Here is a 17626-nt window from a genome sequence, read left to right on the forward strand (position 1 = left end):
CTTAGGGATAGTTCTCAGAGAGGGAGGGAGGGAGGGAGGGAGGGAGGAAGAAACTGAAAATATTAGTAAAAATTTATTGTGAAAAATAAATTGTAGCTACTACTATGACAATAGTAATTGAAACTTCCACTACTTTTCGTCATCGTCATCGTCTTCTTCTTCTTCTTCTTCTTCTATCTTCTTTCTTCTTCTTTCTTTTTCTCCTTTCTTCTTCTCTTCTTCTTTTTTTAATGTTTTGTACTTCTTTGCACTCCTCTCCTCCTCCTCCTCTTTCTTCTACTACTACTACTACTACTACTACTACTATCCACTGGGAAAGAGAACTGAATATTTAGCAAATCCAAAAAACATTTCATTTTGAGGGAATCCAAAACTTAAGACAGGTCTGTATATCTGGAGGCATGGCTAGGTCCTTAGAGGAAAGAAAGACTTGCTAGAGTATGAGGGGCATATATTTCTGTCTTCCTTCAGAGTTTCTCCATTTTAGATAGTCTGTCACCTAGATGGACTCAGTAGGAAATAAAGGAAAATGTTCTTGGTTCTTATAGAACTCTCTAGAGTTTTATGTCCTTTTTGCATTTTTTTCTATGAAGTAAAATAAAGGTCATCTATATATATACATATATATATATATATATTTATACATAATATGTTGTTAGCCTGAGTACATATTGTAGGAGCTGAAAGTCCTTTTTACCTACATTTATAAAGTCTTGGGTGGAAACAAGATAAGTCCAATTCTAAGGGTTCATATATGAACTAAAGAGTAATTTCCGTAAGGTGCTGAAGATCAATCCATGTTTTATAAATACAGAACATATAGATCTGAGCCATAGAATAGATATTTAATTTAAATCATTCACTTATTTAGAATTGTAGGATCAGAGATTATAGAATTATAAGATTTAGAACAATGAGGTAATATCTAATCCAAACCCCTCATTTTACACAGATGAGGAAACTGAGATCCAGAGAAGTTAGTTGGCTTGCTTAAGGTCTCATATTAAATAGTAGACTCTCCAAATATAGTACTCTTTTCCACTATATCAAATGCAAGAAAAATTAAAGGAATAGAACTGGGTTTTTTTTCAGGCAATTGAGGTGAAGTGACTTGCCCAGGGTTATATTTCTATAAAAAGTGTCTGAGGTCTGATTTGAATTCAAGTCCTTCTCAAATTTTCCTATTCACTGGAGAAAATTAATTATTTTTTTATTAAAGATATTATTTGAGTTTTACAATTTTTCCCCCAATCTTACTTCCCTCCCCTCATCCCCCCACACCCCCCCCCCCACGGAAAGCAATCTGTCAATCTTTACTTTGTTTCCATGTTGTACATTGATCCAAATTGAGTGTGATGAGAGACAAATCATATCCTTAGGGAAGAGACAAAAAGTCTAAGAGATAACAAGATCAGACAATAAGATATCTCTTTTTTTTGGAGAAAATTAATTTTAAACTAATTTTAAAGGATTTGGGGGGTATATGAAGTTGATACAAATATGGGAGTGAAGGGAATAAATGGAACAAAAAAGATGTGGATCACTTTGGAAGATGTGATCACTTTAGGAACAGGTTGGTCCTGGTAGAAGAGAAAATTTTCTTTATGTCCCCAAACCCAATTCTTCCCTTCATGATAGGGTGAGTACAAGCAGATGGTCATCCTTTAAGGTCAGGTGATAAAGTACAACTTCATTTTATTAAATAGTCTTCTCCTGGCCCAAGAAATGACCTGCTTATTTTGGACTCCAAAAGGTACTGAATCATTTTCTCATTAAAAAAAATAAAGGAGGGTATAGTCCTGCTCCCCTCTATCCTGGTCCATCTATATCTGACTTTGTATCCAGTTTCAGTTATTATTTTATCAATGACAAGGTCATACTGGAGTACATTCAGAGGAGGATGGGTGGGATGGTGAAACCTGGAGACCAGGCTTAATGAAGATTGATTGAATGATCCAGAAATATAAGAAGAACAGAATGGGGAGAAACATGATAGTTGTCTTCAAGTGTAGAAGTATTGAAGATGTATTGGATTTGTCCTGCTTGGCCCCAGAGGACAAAACTTGGAGCCTGCATTGAATGTTGCACAGAGAAGATTTAAGCTGGATGTAAAGAAAAACTCCTTATTCATTAGATCTATCCAGAAGCAGACTAAACTGGTTTAGGAGGTGATAGATTGCCTCCTACTGGGGGTCTTCAAGTGTATAGCCATCTGTCAGGGATATTGTTGGAGAGGAAATTCCTCTTCATATTGGGGTCAGACTAGATGGCTGAGAGATCTCTGAGGTATCTTTTGCTCTACAATTCTATGAATCTCTTCTTGATGAGGAATTGATGCAAGTGGAGAAAATTGGTCCTGTTGTTTGCAAGTAAGCATGCATGTATTTCACCTAGTGTTCTTTAGTGCTGAGTCTGCATTTTCTTTTTATTATTTTTGGACTTGCATAGTAGAAAAGCTATGAAATGATCTTAAGGAGCATTTGTTTCCACACATCAGTGAACAACTCTCCAAAAATAATTACTTTTACTTGTCAAAAATAGACCTTTTAGTAAAGGTTGATTCTATCAGTACTGCAAATAGACTCTGACTCTTTATTATCCAAGACTTCCCAACTCCATGTCCCCTATATATGCTCAATGACATTTTAAGAAGTAGCAGAGAGATGTATGGGAAGAGAGCTCTCCTTTCATACCTCCTTCTTCCCTGTATGCACAAACTCAGATGATGTTCAGCATAACATGTTTGCTAAAGGCTGGGGAGAAGTTGAGGAAGCAATGAGCTTTTAAAATTCTAGGGTTCTACACTAAGACTATTGATCTTAAGGATGTTTGGAAAGCACTGTTTATTTAAATCAGGAGTCTTGAACATGGAGTCTGTGAACTTAGTTTTAAAAATATTTTTAAAAATCTTGGGGGCAGCTAGGTGGTGCAGTGGATAGAGTACCAGCCCTGGAGTCAGGAGTACCTGAGTTCAAATCTGGCTCAGTTACCTAGCTGTGTGGCCTTGGGCAAGCCATTTAGCCACATTGCCTTGCAAAAAAACCCACTAAAAATGTTTACCTTATTTCAACATAATTGGTTTCTTTTTTAATCCTGTGAATTTTGTTATTTATTTAAAAAGTATCTTTCATGGTGTGGCTAGGTGGCACAGTGGATAGAGCACCAGCCTTGGAGTCAGGAGTACCTGAGTTCAGATGTGACCTCAGACACTTAATAATTACCTAGCTGTGTGGCCTTGCAAGCCACTTAACCCCACTGCCTTGAAAAATATTTTAAAAAAAAAAACAAAAAAAAAAAAATAAAAAGCACCTTTCTGAAAAGGGGTCCATAGGTTCTTCCAGATGGTCAATGAACTCCATGATGTAAAAAAAGTTAAAAACAATTGCTTTAAATAAATTGTTGAGGTTCAGCTTAAGCTGAACCCTTGCCTAGAGAAGTAAGTTACTCTTGTGAAAAGTGTCAGATCTGGGTTCAAATGCTGACTCTTATAACGTTAGGTGATTTACCTTGGGTAAGTCATTTACTTACTGATTCTCAGTTTTCTCATCTGTAAATTAGGGATAGTAATGCCTATATAATGCCCATTGAGAGCTCTTTGTAAGCTACAAAGAACTATTCATATCTATAGCTATAACTGGAGATCTGTCTTTAACCTTGCCAAAGGACCATGTCCAGCCTAGAGGAGATGGTGTATCAGTGGCTATTTTCAAGTATTGATCTAGGATTTCATTTTTATTCAAAGCATAGATGATAATAATATTACCCAAAGCAGGGGATTCAGGAAGGAGGTGATGCTAGAGGGGAAAAGGGAACATCAACTTTTTCATCACTTAGCTTAATGTATAGGACCTATGCTAAGTGATATACAAATATCATTTTTGGTCAGATCAGGAGAAATGGTCAGTAATCCTGTAGAGCAGGATTTTGTTGGAAAAGGGTCATGTATCAGTTGTTTTAAAAAAAGTGATTAGGTCCTCAGAAGAAAGATACACAGCATAAAGGAGTATATTTATTGAGTTAAATATAGCCTGGGTTGAAGTTGGAATATGGACAGATCAGTATTTCATCTAAAGAGAAAGGGTCATTGTTTTGACTAGAAACTGAAAATCAAAAATATGGAGCTCTTTTTAAAAAAATAAAGTAAGTATAATATAAGGTCACAGCAATATATTTACTACTCAGAAAAGTGAATCATTGGTTGTATTTTTACTTTGGACACAAGAGTCAGTGATAATGACTCATTTGCACAACACTTTAAGGATAACAGAGAGCTTTCTCCTGAACACCATGTAAGGGGCCACTTTACAGATGAAGAAACTGAGGCACAGAGCGGTATAATGAAATACCAAAGGTTACTCAGACAATGGTAAATGAACTCTTAGGTGTCTTTTCACTTTAGAGCTATGCTTCTATGATGTTATGACTTCTTTCCATTGTGGAAATTTTTATAGTGACTTGGAACAGGACCAGAGAATAAGGACAGTAGGGATAGTCATGGTTATAGATGATGTTTTATCACCAAAAAAATACCTCCCAATGGGTTATTTTCCTGCCAGTAGAGATGATTTTTGAACTCTCATTCTGCTGCAATTTTTCATGTGTTCTTTCTCTTGCTCCTATGATAAGTCATGTCTCTGACACCATTTCCTCAAATTTATTACAGTAGCATCAGTGACAAAGTGGAGTTTAACTTCTTCATTGTTTCTCCAGCTCTGATCGAGTGTTCAATTCTTCTTAGCTATGCACGAGTTGTTCAATTTAACCAAATCAAAGTGTGTTTCCACTGAACAGAATAAAGGACCAATTATATTGTGGCACAAAGAGCTATTGTTGTAGTTCCTTTAGAGAGAAGCAGCCTGACTCTCTTGGAAAAGAATGTATTTTGGAGATAGGTTTCTGTACTTTATTTTCAGAGGTGAGTTCTATTCATGATTGAGTCAGCAAAGAGGGACCAAAACAATAGTTCTTCCAATGTTTTGCTGAGCTAGAATTTGCTGAGATAGAATACTAGACTGGAATCATGAGCAAAGCTAACCAATGAACATATATCTGAGTTAGGGATAAAAATGGACAAATGACGATCTCTGCCCTTAAGGAGCTCACATTCCACTGGAGGAGGGTTGGGTGCAAATAAAGATAGCATAATGAAAACTGAGGCAAGAGAGAATAGTAAATAGCCAAGAGAAAATAGTAAATAGCCAAAATAGGGTGAATGGGAAAAAGTCAGAGAGGGTTCACAGGTGGTGGTACTTGATCTGAGCCATGAAGGCAGTGCAGGCTCTGAGAATGGGAATGAAGAGGCAGTGCATTACAGCTATGGAGGGCATCCCGTACATAGAACCATCAGTCAGTGGGCAAGCATTTATTAAATACTGACTATGAGCTAGGCACCATGATAACAAGGTGGTGATGCAGAGAAAGCCCTAAAATATGGAACCCTGCCCTTAAGGAGCTCACATTCTGATGAGGGGAGAAAATATGCAAGCAAATAGGCACAGACACATATTTGTGAGTGTGTATACTATTAAATATAAATGTACTACATGTGTATGTTTCCTATATATGCATATATATACATAAATACATGTATAGTATAGATAGTATATAGATCATATATTGTATATAAGTAAATTTATATAAATTGCATAATTGTGATATCTTCATATATAGTATATAAAAATATACTACATATGTATATTATATAGTATACAATATATTGCTTATATAGAGTAAATATATAGAAATATAATATATTATATATCACAATATGCTATAGATACATCTATACTCTTACATTATATACATATACACACACAAATAAATCTCTAATAATACTATATGTGCTATATATGTGTAGTATATATAAAATATGCTCTATATGACATAGACTATGTATGCATATTATATAGTTGGCATATAGTTACTATATAAATATACTATATATGCATGTTATATATGAACTTATTTATTAATCTATATGATATAATGTAAATATACCATTTATAGTTTATGTAATTATACATGCATATATTTATATATTTAGTATATAAATAGAATATATAATATATCTTCCCATGTACTGTATATAAATATACAGTGTATTATATATGTATGTATAATATATTTGTATGGTATGGTATATATCATATACAGAGCATATATATTCATTATATAGTATATTTAGTATATTGATAGTAGATCATATTTACATGCAATATACACATTTATTATACTTCACTTTTCACATAAATAATATTACATGAACATAAAAATGTATATAAATACATAAATGATATTTGTCCTTCATTTTAGAAGAACCATAATATCAGGAATGAACAGCATGTGAATTGGATTTGAGGCTAAACCTAAACTTTATTTTTCTCCTGTGGAGCCATTCAGATCCAGTGGCTAGATATGAATCAGGATGAGTGGAGATGGCCCTGGATTTGAGGCAATCAGAGTTAAGTGATTTGCCCAGGGTCACACAGATAGTAATGTCAAATGTCTGAGACTGGATTTGAACTCCTCTTTCTGATTCCAGTGCTTTATCCCCTGAACCATCTAGTTATACTTCCTTTTTACTTTCCCTAATCACTGAATGGATGCTGCCTTAGTCACACTGAGACTTCTTAAAGATCTTAGCTTAAAAGGCCAAGGTTTCCCCTGTATCCAGGGCCATCTCTGATCCATATGTGACCACTGGATCCAAATGACTCCATAAGAGAAAGGAAGGCTGGTGACTTAGCAGGCCCTCCCTTACTTAAATCCAATTCACTTGCATGTCATGGCATCACTTCCCAGATGTCACGATCCTCTTTGAGAAGGAAGGACAAATAACAACAATACACATCCTATTTTCTAGTGTTTTTGTGTATGTGTATGTGTGTGTATGCGTATAATATATAAGCATGAAGTCTATATTTACTACTACATGTAACATATAGATATAAAATATATAAATGTTATATATACTATATGTGCACACTGAGTGCATGTGTGTATATGTGCATGCATTTGTATGTAGAATAAATGAGAGGCAATCTTATAGAGCAGCAGTGAAGGGTATCAGCAAAAGCATCTCTTAGAAGGTTGAACTTGATATGAGTCTAGAAGAAGCCAGGAAAGACCAGAGGCAGAGCATATATATATTCATTATATAGTATATTTAGTATATTGATAGTAGATCATATTTACATGCAACACACACACACACATAGATTATTATACTTCACTTAGTGAGGAGGGCAGTTGGTGAAAAGGCAAAGGACAGAAGTAAGAAGGTGGTGTTTTGAATCAGGGGAATAGTTAATATTTTAGTTTAATTGGAATGTAGAGTTGATAAAGGGAAGTAGTGGACACTGCCAGGAGGTTTTGTTCTATCTCAGAAGAAATAGGTGAGTACCCAAACTTTTTGACCTGGAGAATAACACAATCAGACTAGAACTTTAGGAAGTAATTCTTGCAACTGTGGAGATATGGTTTAGAATGGGAAGGGACTCATAATAGGGAGACTATTTAGAAGTCTATAACTGTAGACTAGGTGAGAAGTGAGAAGTACCCTAAATAATGTGAAGTTCTAGAGGACAGCGGAGATTATGGAATACATGGTAATTTAATAGAAGTCCAAGAGTTGTCAATAGCATCAGAGGCAATCAATTAATTTACCAACAATTCTTAGGCATTTATTAAGTCCCACCTGTATGCCAACCACATACTGGCTATGGAGGATTCAAAGGAAAAAAAAAAAGAGACAGAATCTATTCCTGTCCTCAAAAGTAGTTTACATTCTATTGGGAGAGTAAAGAATACATGAGTTTTGTGACCTCTCTGAATCATTTACAGTGATTAAAATCACTTTAGTAAAGTGAATGCTTCATAGCAGGTACCTAATAAATATTTGTTATTCTAGTTTGACTAGATCCCTAAAGAAACCTAAAAGCTTTTATGAAGCAAGAGGTCAGCCTCACTTCCCAACATCTGTAATAGAAGCGAATTAAAAATAGCCTATAAAAATTCAACCTTAAAAAATCTTAACTTGAAATGACTATGATCTTCATTAGAAATTTCTCTGTACTTATCTCCAGCAGAGTGATGAGCTGCTACTTTTTTTTTGGGGGGGGTTGCAAGGCAAATGGGGTTAAGTGGCTTGCCCAAGGCCACACAGTTAGGTAATTATTAAGTGTCTGAGACCGGATTTGAACCCAGGTACTCCTGACTCCAGGGCTGGTGCTTTATCCACTATGCCACCTAGCTGCCCCTGCTGCTGCTGCTGCTGTCTCTTAGAGTCACCCTATGCTTAGCTTGGTCTCTGGTCTAAGTTACTGTGTTTGAAAAGTTTGGTACACAGTAGTCCACCAGGGTGCCATTGGGCCGGTAGACTCTAGAACTCAGTACATCCCCTATGCTCCCAGTAAGATTGTCCATGCAATGGTCTCAGCTATTTCCAGGAAAGTTTTGATTTAGCAAGGATACTTGGGAACAGTTCTTCAGAGTTGGAGACAAAGCTGAGGCTGGCATTTCCAAAAAATATCCTGCTTAACATTTCCTGATGCCAGCCATCTGTTCATGGGAAGGACTAAGATGCATGTACCTGTTGCTCTCTGTTTTCAAATGTGCTATGTTTGCTAGTGATATCACTTGCTTGACTGTATATATTCTCAAGAGCTTCACAAATTAGGCAACCTATCTCTCTTGAAAAAATTTACCTTAAATCTCTGCTAATATGAAGCATCTCCCAGTCATTATCTATCCTGGCTGCCAAGATATTCTATGGCCTATTTGCTTATAAAAAAAAAATGAGGAACCAGATTCTTACATTGTGTAAACTATTCCCCATTTGTAAGCTGGGCACTTGAGGAAGCTGCAGTAATTCTTTGGCATTCAGGATACAATTTAGCCTGCACAGGAAGGGACTATGTGGGATGAGGTTTCTTTGTGATTATGACACTCCATCCCCACCCCAATATGCATTGTGGCATTGTACATAGCAGGAAAGCAGTTGGATTTAGAATCAAATAATGGATATTTGAATGTTAGTCCTGCCATTTAACTACTGTAATCTTGGCAGGTGAATTTCCATCTCTGTGGACCTCTGCTTCTTTTTTTCTAAAGAGGAGACATTGAACCAGATCTGGAATTTTAAATCTGATATCCATGAACTTTTAAAAAATACATTCACATACATTACAACATAATTGGTTTCCTTTGTAATCCCATGTTTTACTTTATGCATTTAAACAAATTATTTTGAGAATTCTTATAATTCGCCAGACTACAAAAGAGATCCAGGACATAAATATGATTAAGAACCCTTGGGCTAGGTTATCTCTAAGGTCCATTCCAGTTTTAAATCCTATTGCCCTACTAGTTATTGTGATTAATATGGTAGAGTCTGTCACTCTGAAGATAAGTTTAAAATATTTATTAAATATTAATAAAGAGATGGTAAAAAGAATTCTGAAATTGGAATCCTAAGGCCTAGATTCCTATCCTGAATCTTACTTACTGATATCACACCCATGGCCAAGTCATTTATTTAATTCCTCTTTCAATCTCAGAATCTTTATTTATTATTTATTATTGCCCTTTTTTAGTATTTTATTTTTCCCCAATCACATATAAAAATAATTTTTAACATTTGTTTTTTTAAACTTTGAGTTCCAAATTTTCTCCCTTTCTCCCTCCTCCCTTTTTCATTAGCATTTCAATAGTTATACTTGTATAATCATATAAAACACATTTTAATATTATTCATGTTGTGAAAAAAAGACAAAAAAGTATGCTTCAGTCTGTATTCAGATATCATCAGTTATTTCTATGGGGATGTATAACATTTTTCATAGGTCCTTCAGGGTTGTCTTAGATCATTGCATTGCTGAGAATAGCTAAGTCATTCACAGTTCTTCATCATACAATATTGCTATTACTTTGTACATTGTGCATGTCACTTTGTGTCAGCTTCTGTTAGTCTTTTCAAGTTTTTCTGAGAGCATCCTGCTCATCATTTTCCTCAGCAAAATATATTCTATCACCATCACATATGACAAATTGTTTAGCTATTCCACAGTTTATGGATATCTCTGCAATTTCCAATTTTTGCCACCAGAAAAGAGTTGCTATAAATATTTTTGTACATGTAGGTCCTTTTTATTTTTTTAATCTTTTTTAGGATACACATCTAGTAGTCAGCCTCAGAATGTTTAGCTGCAAAATGAGAATGACATGACTTGAATTATCTACTTATTACTCAGTTTTTTTGTGAAGTGTGCTGCCAATCTTAAATTGCTATCAAAGTGAAAAGTTGAAATGATAGGTTTCTAGAAAATTTCTCTGCTGAGAACTCTTAAGTGTACTAACTCCAACTTGAGCTAAATTATGAGAAAACAGAACCTGGTCATCTGAACCAAGGAATTTGTTGGTCCCAGCCCTCATTCTCTTTGAATGACTGAAAATCTGTGGGCATCCCTTAGGAAACAGGGGGAAGAGTCAAGGAGTCTGAGACAGAGAGAGAAGGGAGAGATACAGAGAGAGACAGACAGACAGACAGAGCGAGAGAGAGAGAGAGAGAGACAGACAGACAGACAGACAGACAGACAGGGACAGAGAGAGACAGAGACAGACCACACACACACACACACACAGACACAGACACAGACACAGACACAGACACACACACACACACACACACACACACACACACACACAAACACACACACAGTCTCTCCACATGCCAGAATATTGAAAGTTTAAACTTTCTTCCCCCAAGGAATCCATTTAATTGAATGACAGGACCCCAGAACAATGTTTAATGAATGACTCAGTATCAACTTGGAGGACTCTATTGGCATGCCATTAAATCTGTTCTTTTCCATTTTTTTTTCTAATGACTTTGATGAATGATTAGACCTGCCTGTAATTTACTGATGACATGAAGTTGGGAAGGATAGACAACATGTTGTGTAACAGTCAGAATCAATAAATAGACTGAAATAATTGGCTAGGACTAATAAGATGAAATTTATTAGAGATTAAATCCTGCCATTGAATTAAAAAAACAAATTTCCCAAGTAGAATGTAGATAAAAGGTAGCTAGATAAGAGCTCAAGGGAGTGATCAGGACTTTAACTAGACTAAAATTCAATATGAACCAACATTGTGACATGGAAGCCCAAGAAATTGATGGTATTTTAAAGTGCTTTAAGAAGGAACTCTATAAAAGACCTAGAACATGAATTGTGGAAATCCTCTTACATTTAACTCAAGAGAATTATGTTTGGTTCTGGGAGCTACCACAGGAGGATTGAGGAAATGACCGACCTGGCTGTGTTATTGTGTTTAACTTAGAAAAGAGAAGACTTGGGGGGGGGGGCATGATAGGTGTCTTTGATTACTTTGTTCTGTTTAGTGACAGAGGGAAGAACTAGAAAACTGTGTGATATTTGTAAAGGCCAATTTTGACTTGATTTCAGGATAAAACTTCCCAATAATTCAAGCTGCCTATGAAGGCAGCAAGTTGGCATAGTTTTCAAATTTCCTTTGAAAAAGGAAGGCCAGATCTGGTTCAAATACAACACTAAATGGGTAATCCTGGACAAGTCACTTAATATTTTCCTGCCTCAGTTTCCTCATCTATAAATGGAGAATAATAATACCACATATCTTTCAAGGTTGTTGTAAGGCTAAGGTGAAATAATATTTGTAAAGAATTTTCCAAACTTTAAAATGCTAACTATTATTAAACAGAATGGGGCTGCCTAAGGAGAGAATAGGTTCTTTTTCTCTGAAGATTGTTGGGTGGAAAGAGCTAGAACATCCATTGTCCAGAAAGTTGTAAATTCTTGAGATTGAATCTCTTTTTAAAATTTATTTCATTGTCAATTCACAGAACAAAACAAACATTTTCATAACACAGTATAATAAAAAAAGATGATTGCACATCAAACTGAAAATCTTCCATGAACAACTTGCTATCCCTTCCAAATGGGGATGAAGAGGTGAGGGTGGGAAGACAGGGGAAGATTAGGTTACAGGAATAGTATAAAAAGGAGGCTAAGAAAGAAAACAGTGAGTAAAGGTAAAATGGAGGGAAATTGGGATTGAATTTTAATCATGTAGGGTTTGGATCAGTGGGTCTCTTGCAACTTGGATGTTATGCTATGCTCAGGACAGTTGAAAATTTGACCTGGGCTTATGTTATGTAAAACTCAATGATCTCATCCCCCCCCCCCCCCCCCCCCCCCGTTTTATAGGCAAGTGTATCAATGGGGTAATGGTGTCTTAGGCAGTAGGAAGAGCTGACTTTTCTCTAGTACAAAGAGGGTTATATGGCACTTTCCTCATGATAACTATGAATGTAAAATGTCAGAGTTGAAAGATACCCTAGAGATGAATTCATCCAGGTCTTTTATTTTATAGGTGAGACCCTGAGACCCAGAGATTTTGAGTGACTTCCATTTCAGTGATTTACCCAAGACCATACATAATAAAAAGAAGTGATTCTAACCTCAGTCTTCTGACTCTAAAAGCAGAAGGATTATTATTCCCTTTCAAAAAATGAGATATTGTGAGGGGAAATGACTTGCCTAGACTCATTCAGCTAGTTAATGTCAGTCAAGATTTGATCTCAGAACACAGAATGCCAGAACTGAAATTTTAGTCTAGGTTCCATTTTATGGGGAGGAAACTGAGGTCCAGAGAGGGAGAATAATTTGGCCAAGGTCAAATGGGTATGGCTTGTACCAGAATTCAAATTATTGTGGAGGTTTATGCATTGATCTGGGCAATTTCTTGTAAATAAGTTTACATATTCTTCAAAATGCACTTGATCTTTCCTATTTGCTCTGAAATCTATGATGGCGGGAAAGTCATAGTCAAGGGTATAATGTAGTTTTGGGTCCTTAAGATTTGAGTCCTTTTTACTGATAAGTCCCTTTGTTTTGTCTTGCCCCTCTACCTTCTGCAGGTGAACCTGGTACTTGGTGAAGGGAGGTCTCTGGGCCTCATGATAAGAGGAGGAGCTGAATATTCCTTGGGAATTTATATCACTGGTGTGGATCCAGGATCTGAAGCAGAAGGTAGTGGTCTCAAGGTGAGAGCTATCCTAACAATCCCATGAGCTTCATTTTGAGGGAGGAGAGTGGGGAAAGAAGTACTATCTTTGCAACCTTTTCCTTGTGATGATAGTAGTCAGAGTTTTGTCCAGTTGTTTTCAGTTATTACTGACTCTCTATGACCCCTTTGGGGTTTTCTTGGCAAAGATATTAGAGTGATTTGCTATTTCCTTCTCCAACTTATTTTACAGATGAGAAACTGAGGCAAACAGTGACATACCCAGGGTCTCACAGCAAGTAATTGTCTGAGTCTGGATTTGAACTTAAGTTTTTCTGATTTTAGACCCACTGCTCTATCCACTAAGCAACCTATCTACCCTGGTACTCAGATTGGCTGAGTCTTGTGGACTTGACCCATTTGGTTCCATCTTACACTAAGTAACATTTTAAATAAATTGTTAAGATTTTAACAAATTTTAAAAATATTTTTAAAAAATGGTTAATGGTTTCAGTGTTAGCACCTTCCTTATACTAATCACAGCACTGGTGATACTCTAGGAAAGGAATGCAGCATCCTAAGGGTTGGTGATCTTCTAAACCCATTTAGAGGTATCTGTAGCTGTCATCAGGCACTATCACAACATAACTCTACACTTTCACCCCACCATATCTAATCTGTAGTCAGGTTCTGTTGATTCTGCCTTTGCAGAATCTCTCATCTACACCCTTTTCTCTTTTCTGACACTATCCCCACACTAGTTCAGGCCCTCATCACCTTATTCCTAGACTATTAGAAGAGCCTTTTGGTCTCCCTGCCTCAAGTTTCTCCTCTATCCACTCCATCCTTCACTAATCTATCAAAGTGATCTTTCTAAGGTAGAAGTCTAATGAAGTCATACTTATTCTCTTATCCCCCAGTAAACTCCAATGGCTCAATGTACATAATTTATTATATGTTTTCTCTTTCATTAAGATGTGAGGAATTTAAGGGTAAAGCTCTTCTTTTTGCCCTCCTTTGTATCTTTAGAGTTTAACATCATGTTTGCCCCATTTTTTTGTTGTTGGTTATTTGCAGTCTTGTCTGACTCTTGGTGAACCCATTTAGAATTTTCTTGGCAAAGATCTGGCATGGTTTTGACATTTCCTTCTTCAGCTCATTTTACAGATGAGGAAACTGAGGCACACTTGGGTTAAGTGATTTCCCCAGGGTCACACAGCTAGGAAGTATCTGAGGCTGGATTTGAACTTGGGTTTTCCTAATTACAAGCCCAGCATTCTAACCACTGTGCAACCTAAAGGTCTTTTTGTTCCATAGAAAATGCTTAATAAATTCTTATAAACTGACTGACCATTACATACCCCATTCACTATTTATGATTTCCATGGCTTCAGGTGTGTTTACTAGTGTGCTTGTAGAGGAGACAGGAACTAACTGCTAGAGCCTTATTGATGGTTATAGGGTAAAGACTCCTAGGGCTTCCGGGTTCCTAGAAGTTCCTAGATGGCAGGGTCAGAGTCTCTGTCATTGTCATAAACTAGTACTGTGCTAAGGGAACTAAGCTCTTAATGAGGATTTTTTTTTTCTGATGAAGGTGATCCCAGGGGGGAAGTTGGACAAACCTCTGTACATCAGATGCTAAATAAATTCTAATTGACTGATTCAGTGATGTAGTGTCAGATGAAACTCAGGGTTTGGGCCTGATATCTTTCATATTCTGATGTCATTGCAGCTAACCACCAAATTTTGAGACTGAACTCTGAGGAGTAAGGCAGCTTATCTCTGCTACTGCTTAGAGAAGTTGTTTAATCTCTATGGGATTCATTTGAGAACAGTATAGAGCAGACCTTGGTGATGGATAGTTTATTACTTAGCCTGACAGATAAGGTTCCAAATCTATAGCCTGGAAAAATTTCATCAACTGAACCCATGACTCCATTTCCACCCCCTCCTACCTAAGAATATAGTAGGTAAAATATTTTGTTTGAGACCTAGGAGACCTAGGCCTTATCTTCCTTTAATTATGTGAATTTGGGCAAAAGAATTGACCTTGGTGAGTGCCAAGTTTCCTTTTAAGAGAAACAGTCATAGGCTCCAGCTATAGCAGATAGAGTCAGGCCACCTGGGCTCTGCCTTATGGACAGCTGTGTGATCATTTGAAAATTCCTTACCACCTCTGAGCCTCAGTTTCCTTCTCTGAAAAATTAGAATAATATCTATGATGCCTACCTCACAGCACTATTGAAAGTGCTTTTTCTTATTACTGAATTGAAATAGCTGAATGGACTTAGATGATCTCCAAGGTCTCCTGTGTCTTGACAAAGCTCGTAACTGTTCTATCCTGTTTCTTTTAAATGAACTAAGAAAACATAAATCTTCCTATAGCAAACACATTCTAAATCAGGGTCAGTGAACCTCCTTCTACAGCAACTGCAGGTGGGTCTTGAAATTCAGTAAATCTAGGAGAGAGGTGAATTAACTGAATGTTGACCAAATATAAAAGATGACTGATGTTATAAATATCCAAATGGCCCTTGGCAGAAAAAAAAGTTCCCCATCCCTGCTCTAAGTACTTAAACAAAAACATTTCTTGAAAATTGGAACTATACTGCCCCTCCCCTTCTTCCTCCCTTCCCTCTTCCTCTCTCTTTCCCTAATCCTTTTTCTTCCCCTCCCTTTTGCCCATGGTAGTGGAAAGAGTTCTGGGTTTGGGGCAGAGGTTATGGCATTCCAATCCCAACTCTGCTTCCTATTGTCTCTGTCACTTGGGCAAGTCATGTCATCTCCTTAGACCTCAGTTTCCTCATCTGTAAAATGAAGGGTTTGGAGTAAATAACTTTTAAGGTTTCTTCCAGGCTTCAACCTATTGCCTCTCTCCTTCCATCTCTTTTTTTTCCCTCATCAATAACATAAAAGAATAGACATTAGAGGGAAGATGCTTATTTGGCCACTTTTCAAGAAATTCTATAGAGCCATTGATGACTTTGGGCTTGTGATTACATTGTGGGCAATAAAATGCTTTATTTGCACATAAAGTGCCTTTCACAAAGCTTTTTCCCATCTACAATATCAAATGCAGTAAAGTATTTTATTTTCTTCACTACTGTTACCGCTTTCTCTTTCTCGAAAGCTCTTTCAGATGTATGAACATCTCCATATTCTGTGCTTTATTGGAAGCCCATTTGACTAATGTACTTTTCAGTGTGGATAATTGCACTGTGAGTACATAGGAAAAAGGGAGATTGATCATGTAGGTGGCAAGCCAATCACATACATTATTTGTAAATAGTTTTTATTTTTGGCTGATAAGACAGTCTCCAGGATGAAAATACCAACCCTTCCTGCAGGCCTCTGAGTTTCAGGCCTGGCTTGGATCTAGAATTAAGGAGAAGATACCCATGTACCTTCTCAACCACCTACACAAAGTCACCACCAGCTCTTGCTTAGGTTACTAGGCCAGCTGCTTTTCTCCAGAAGCTACTCCTAAGGCTATCAAGTCACCATTGGAAACAGCATTAAGGTTTTCAAGACAATGAGAAAAACTTTTCTGAGCCATCACATCACCATAGGAAATTCTAGTGACCATAGAAAGGGAGTGAGTAAATAAGGCAAGGAAACTCTGGCTCATTGGAGAATTTAGACTGTTCTTGAATCAAAATGAGCTTTCAAAAAGGCTGCTATACCTTTCCACTTGAAAGGGAGAAAGAACAGGTTTTCTGGACAGAAGTAGTTCAAACAATCTAAAAATATGTCTCAGGAAACCTTGAAAAAGAAAGCCATGCCTTATGATAAAGAAAGCAACTTACCCCAGAGACAGAGCCATTGGAATCTGAACATGGACTGAAGTACATTTTTTTTCCTTCTCGCTTCTCACTATTCTTGAGGTTTCTCATCTTCTTGATGGGGGGGGGGGGATTCATAACAAAATTATTGTAATAATATAAAATATAAAATAAATAAACCAAAAAAAGAAAGTCATGCTATTCCAGGGGTTCCTGCCTTCTTATTTGGGAAAAAAATCCAAACGTAGTCATCTCAGGTCTTTGCTTATAGTATCTCCAGCTGTCTGTAGGGAATCTCCTTTTAGAACTATTCTCTTTTTCTTTTTCTCACTTTTCAAATGTCATCCTGTCTAGGACCCAAGATAAATCACCTTGAAACCCTTTCTTTTCTCTTTAAATGCTATCCATGCATTCATCTCATCCAACCTGTACATATCCCTGATAAGTATTCATCCAGTTTCTTCCTAAGACCTGCAGGTTGGGGAGCTTCCTCTCTAGGCAGCCCATTCCCTTTGAACAAATTTAATTGCTAGGAATTATTTCCTCATACAGAACTGAAATTTGCCTCTGTAATTTCCACCCACTATTCCAACCACAGAGGGTGATCTGCTCTCTAGAACCAGATGGAGCACCTGACAGTCTTTCAAAAGCTGCAGAAAGACACCAAACACATCCCCTCTGTTTTTTCTTCTCCAAACTAAACTTGATGCAATATTTAAGCAGTTAAGTGGCATAATTAGCATTCTGGATGTGGGGTGAGGAAGACCAAAGTTCAAATCCAACCTCAGACACTTTCC

General features: G+C 36.8%; 1 protein-coding gene across 4 annotated transcripts in view; it reads left to right on the forward strand.

Annotated features, from left to right (window-relative positions):
- Positions 1 to 17626, forward strand: part of WHRN (whirlin) — a 132595-nt gene that overhangs the window by 44745 nt on the left and 70224 nt on the right. For all 4 annotated transcript variants that reach the window (XM_074211752.1, XM_074211753.1, XM_074211754.1 and 1 more), the window contains exon 3: positions 12962 to 13087. In XM_074211752.1, coding sequence (XP_074067853.1) covers positions 12962 to 13087 — 126 coding nt within the window. The remainder of the gene's footprint in view (positions 1 to 12961; positions 13088 to 17626) is intronic.

The sequence above is a fragment of the Macrotis lagotis genome, chromosome 1 (genome assembly GCF_037893015.1).
Source record: "Macrotis lagotis isolate mMagLag1 chromosome 1, bilby.v1.9.chrom.fasta, whole genome shotgun sequence".
Taxonomy (NCBI): Eukaryota; Metazoa; Chordata; class Mammalia; order Peramelemorphia; family Peramelidae; genus Macrotis; species Macrotis lagotis.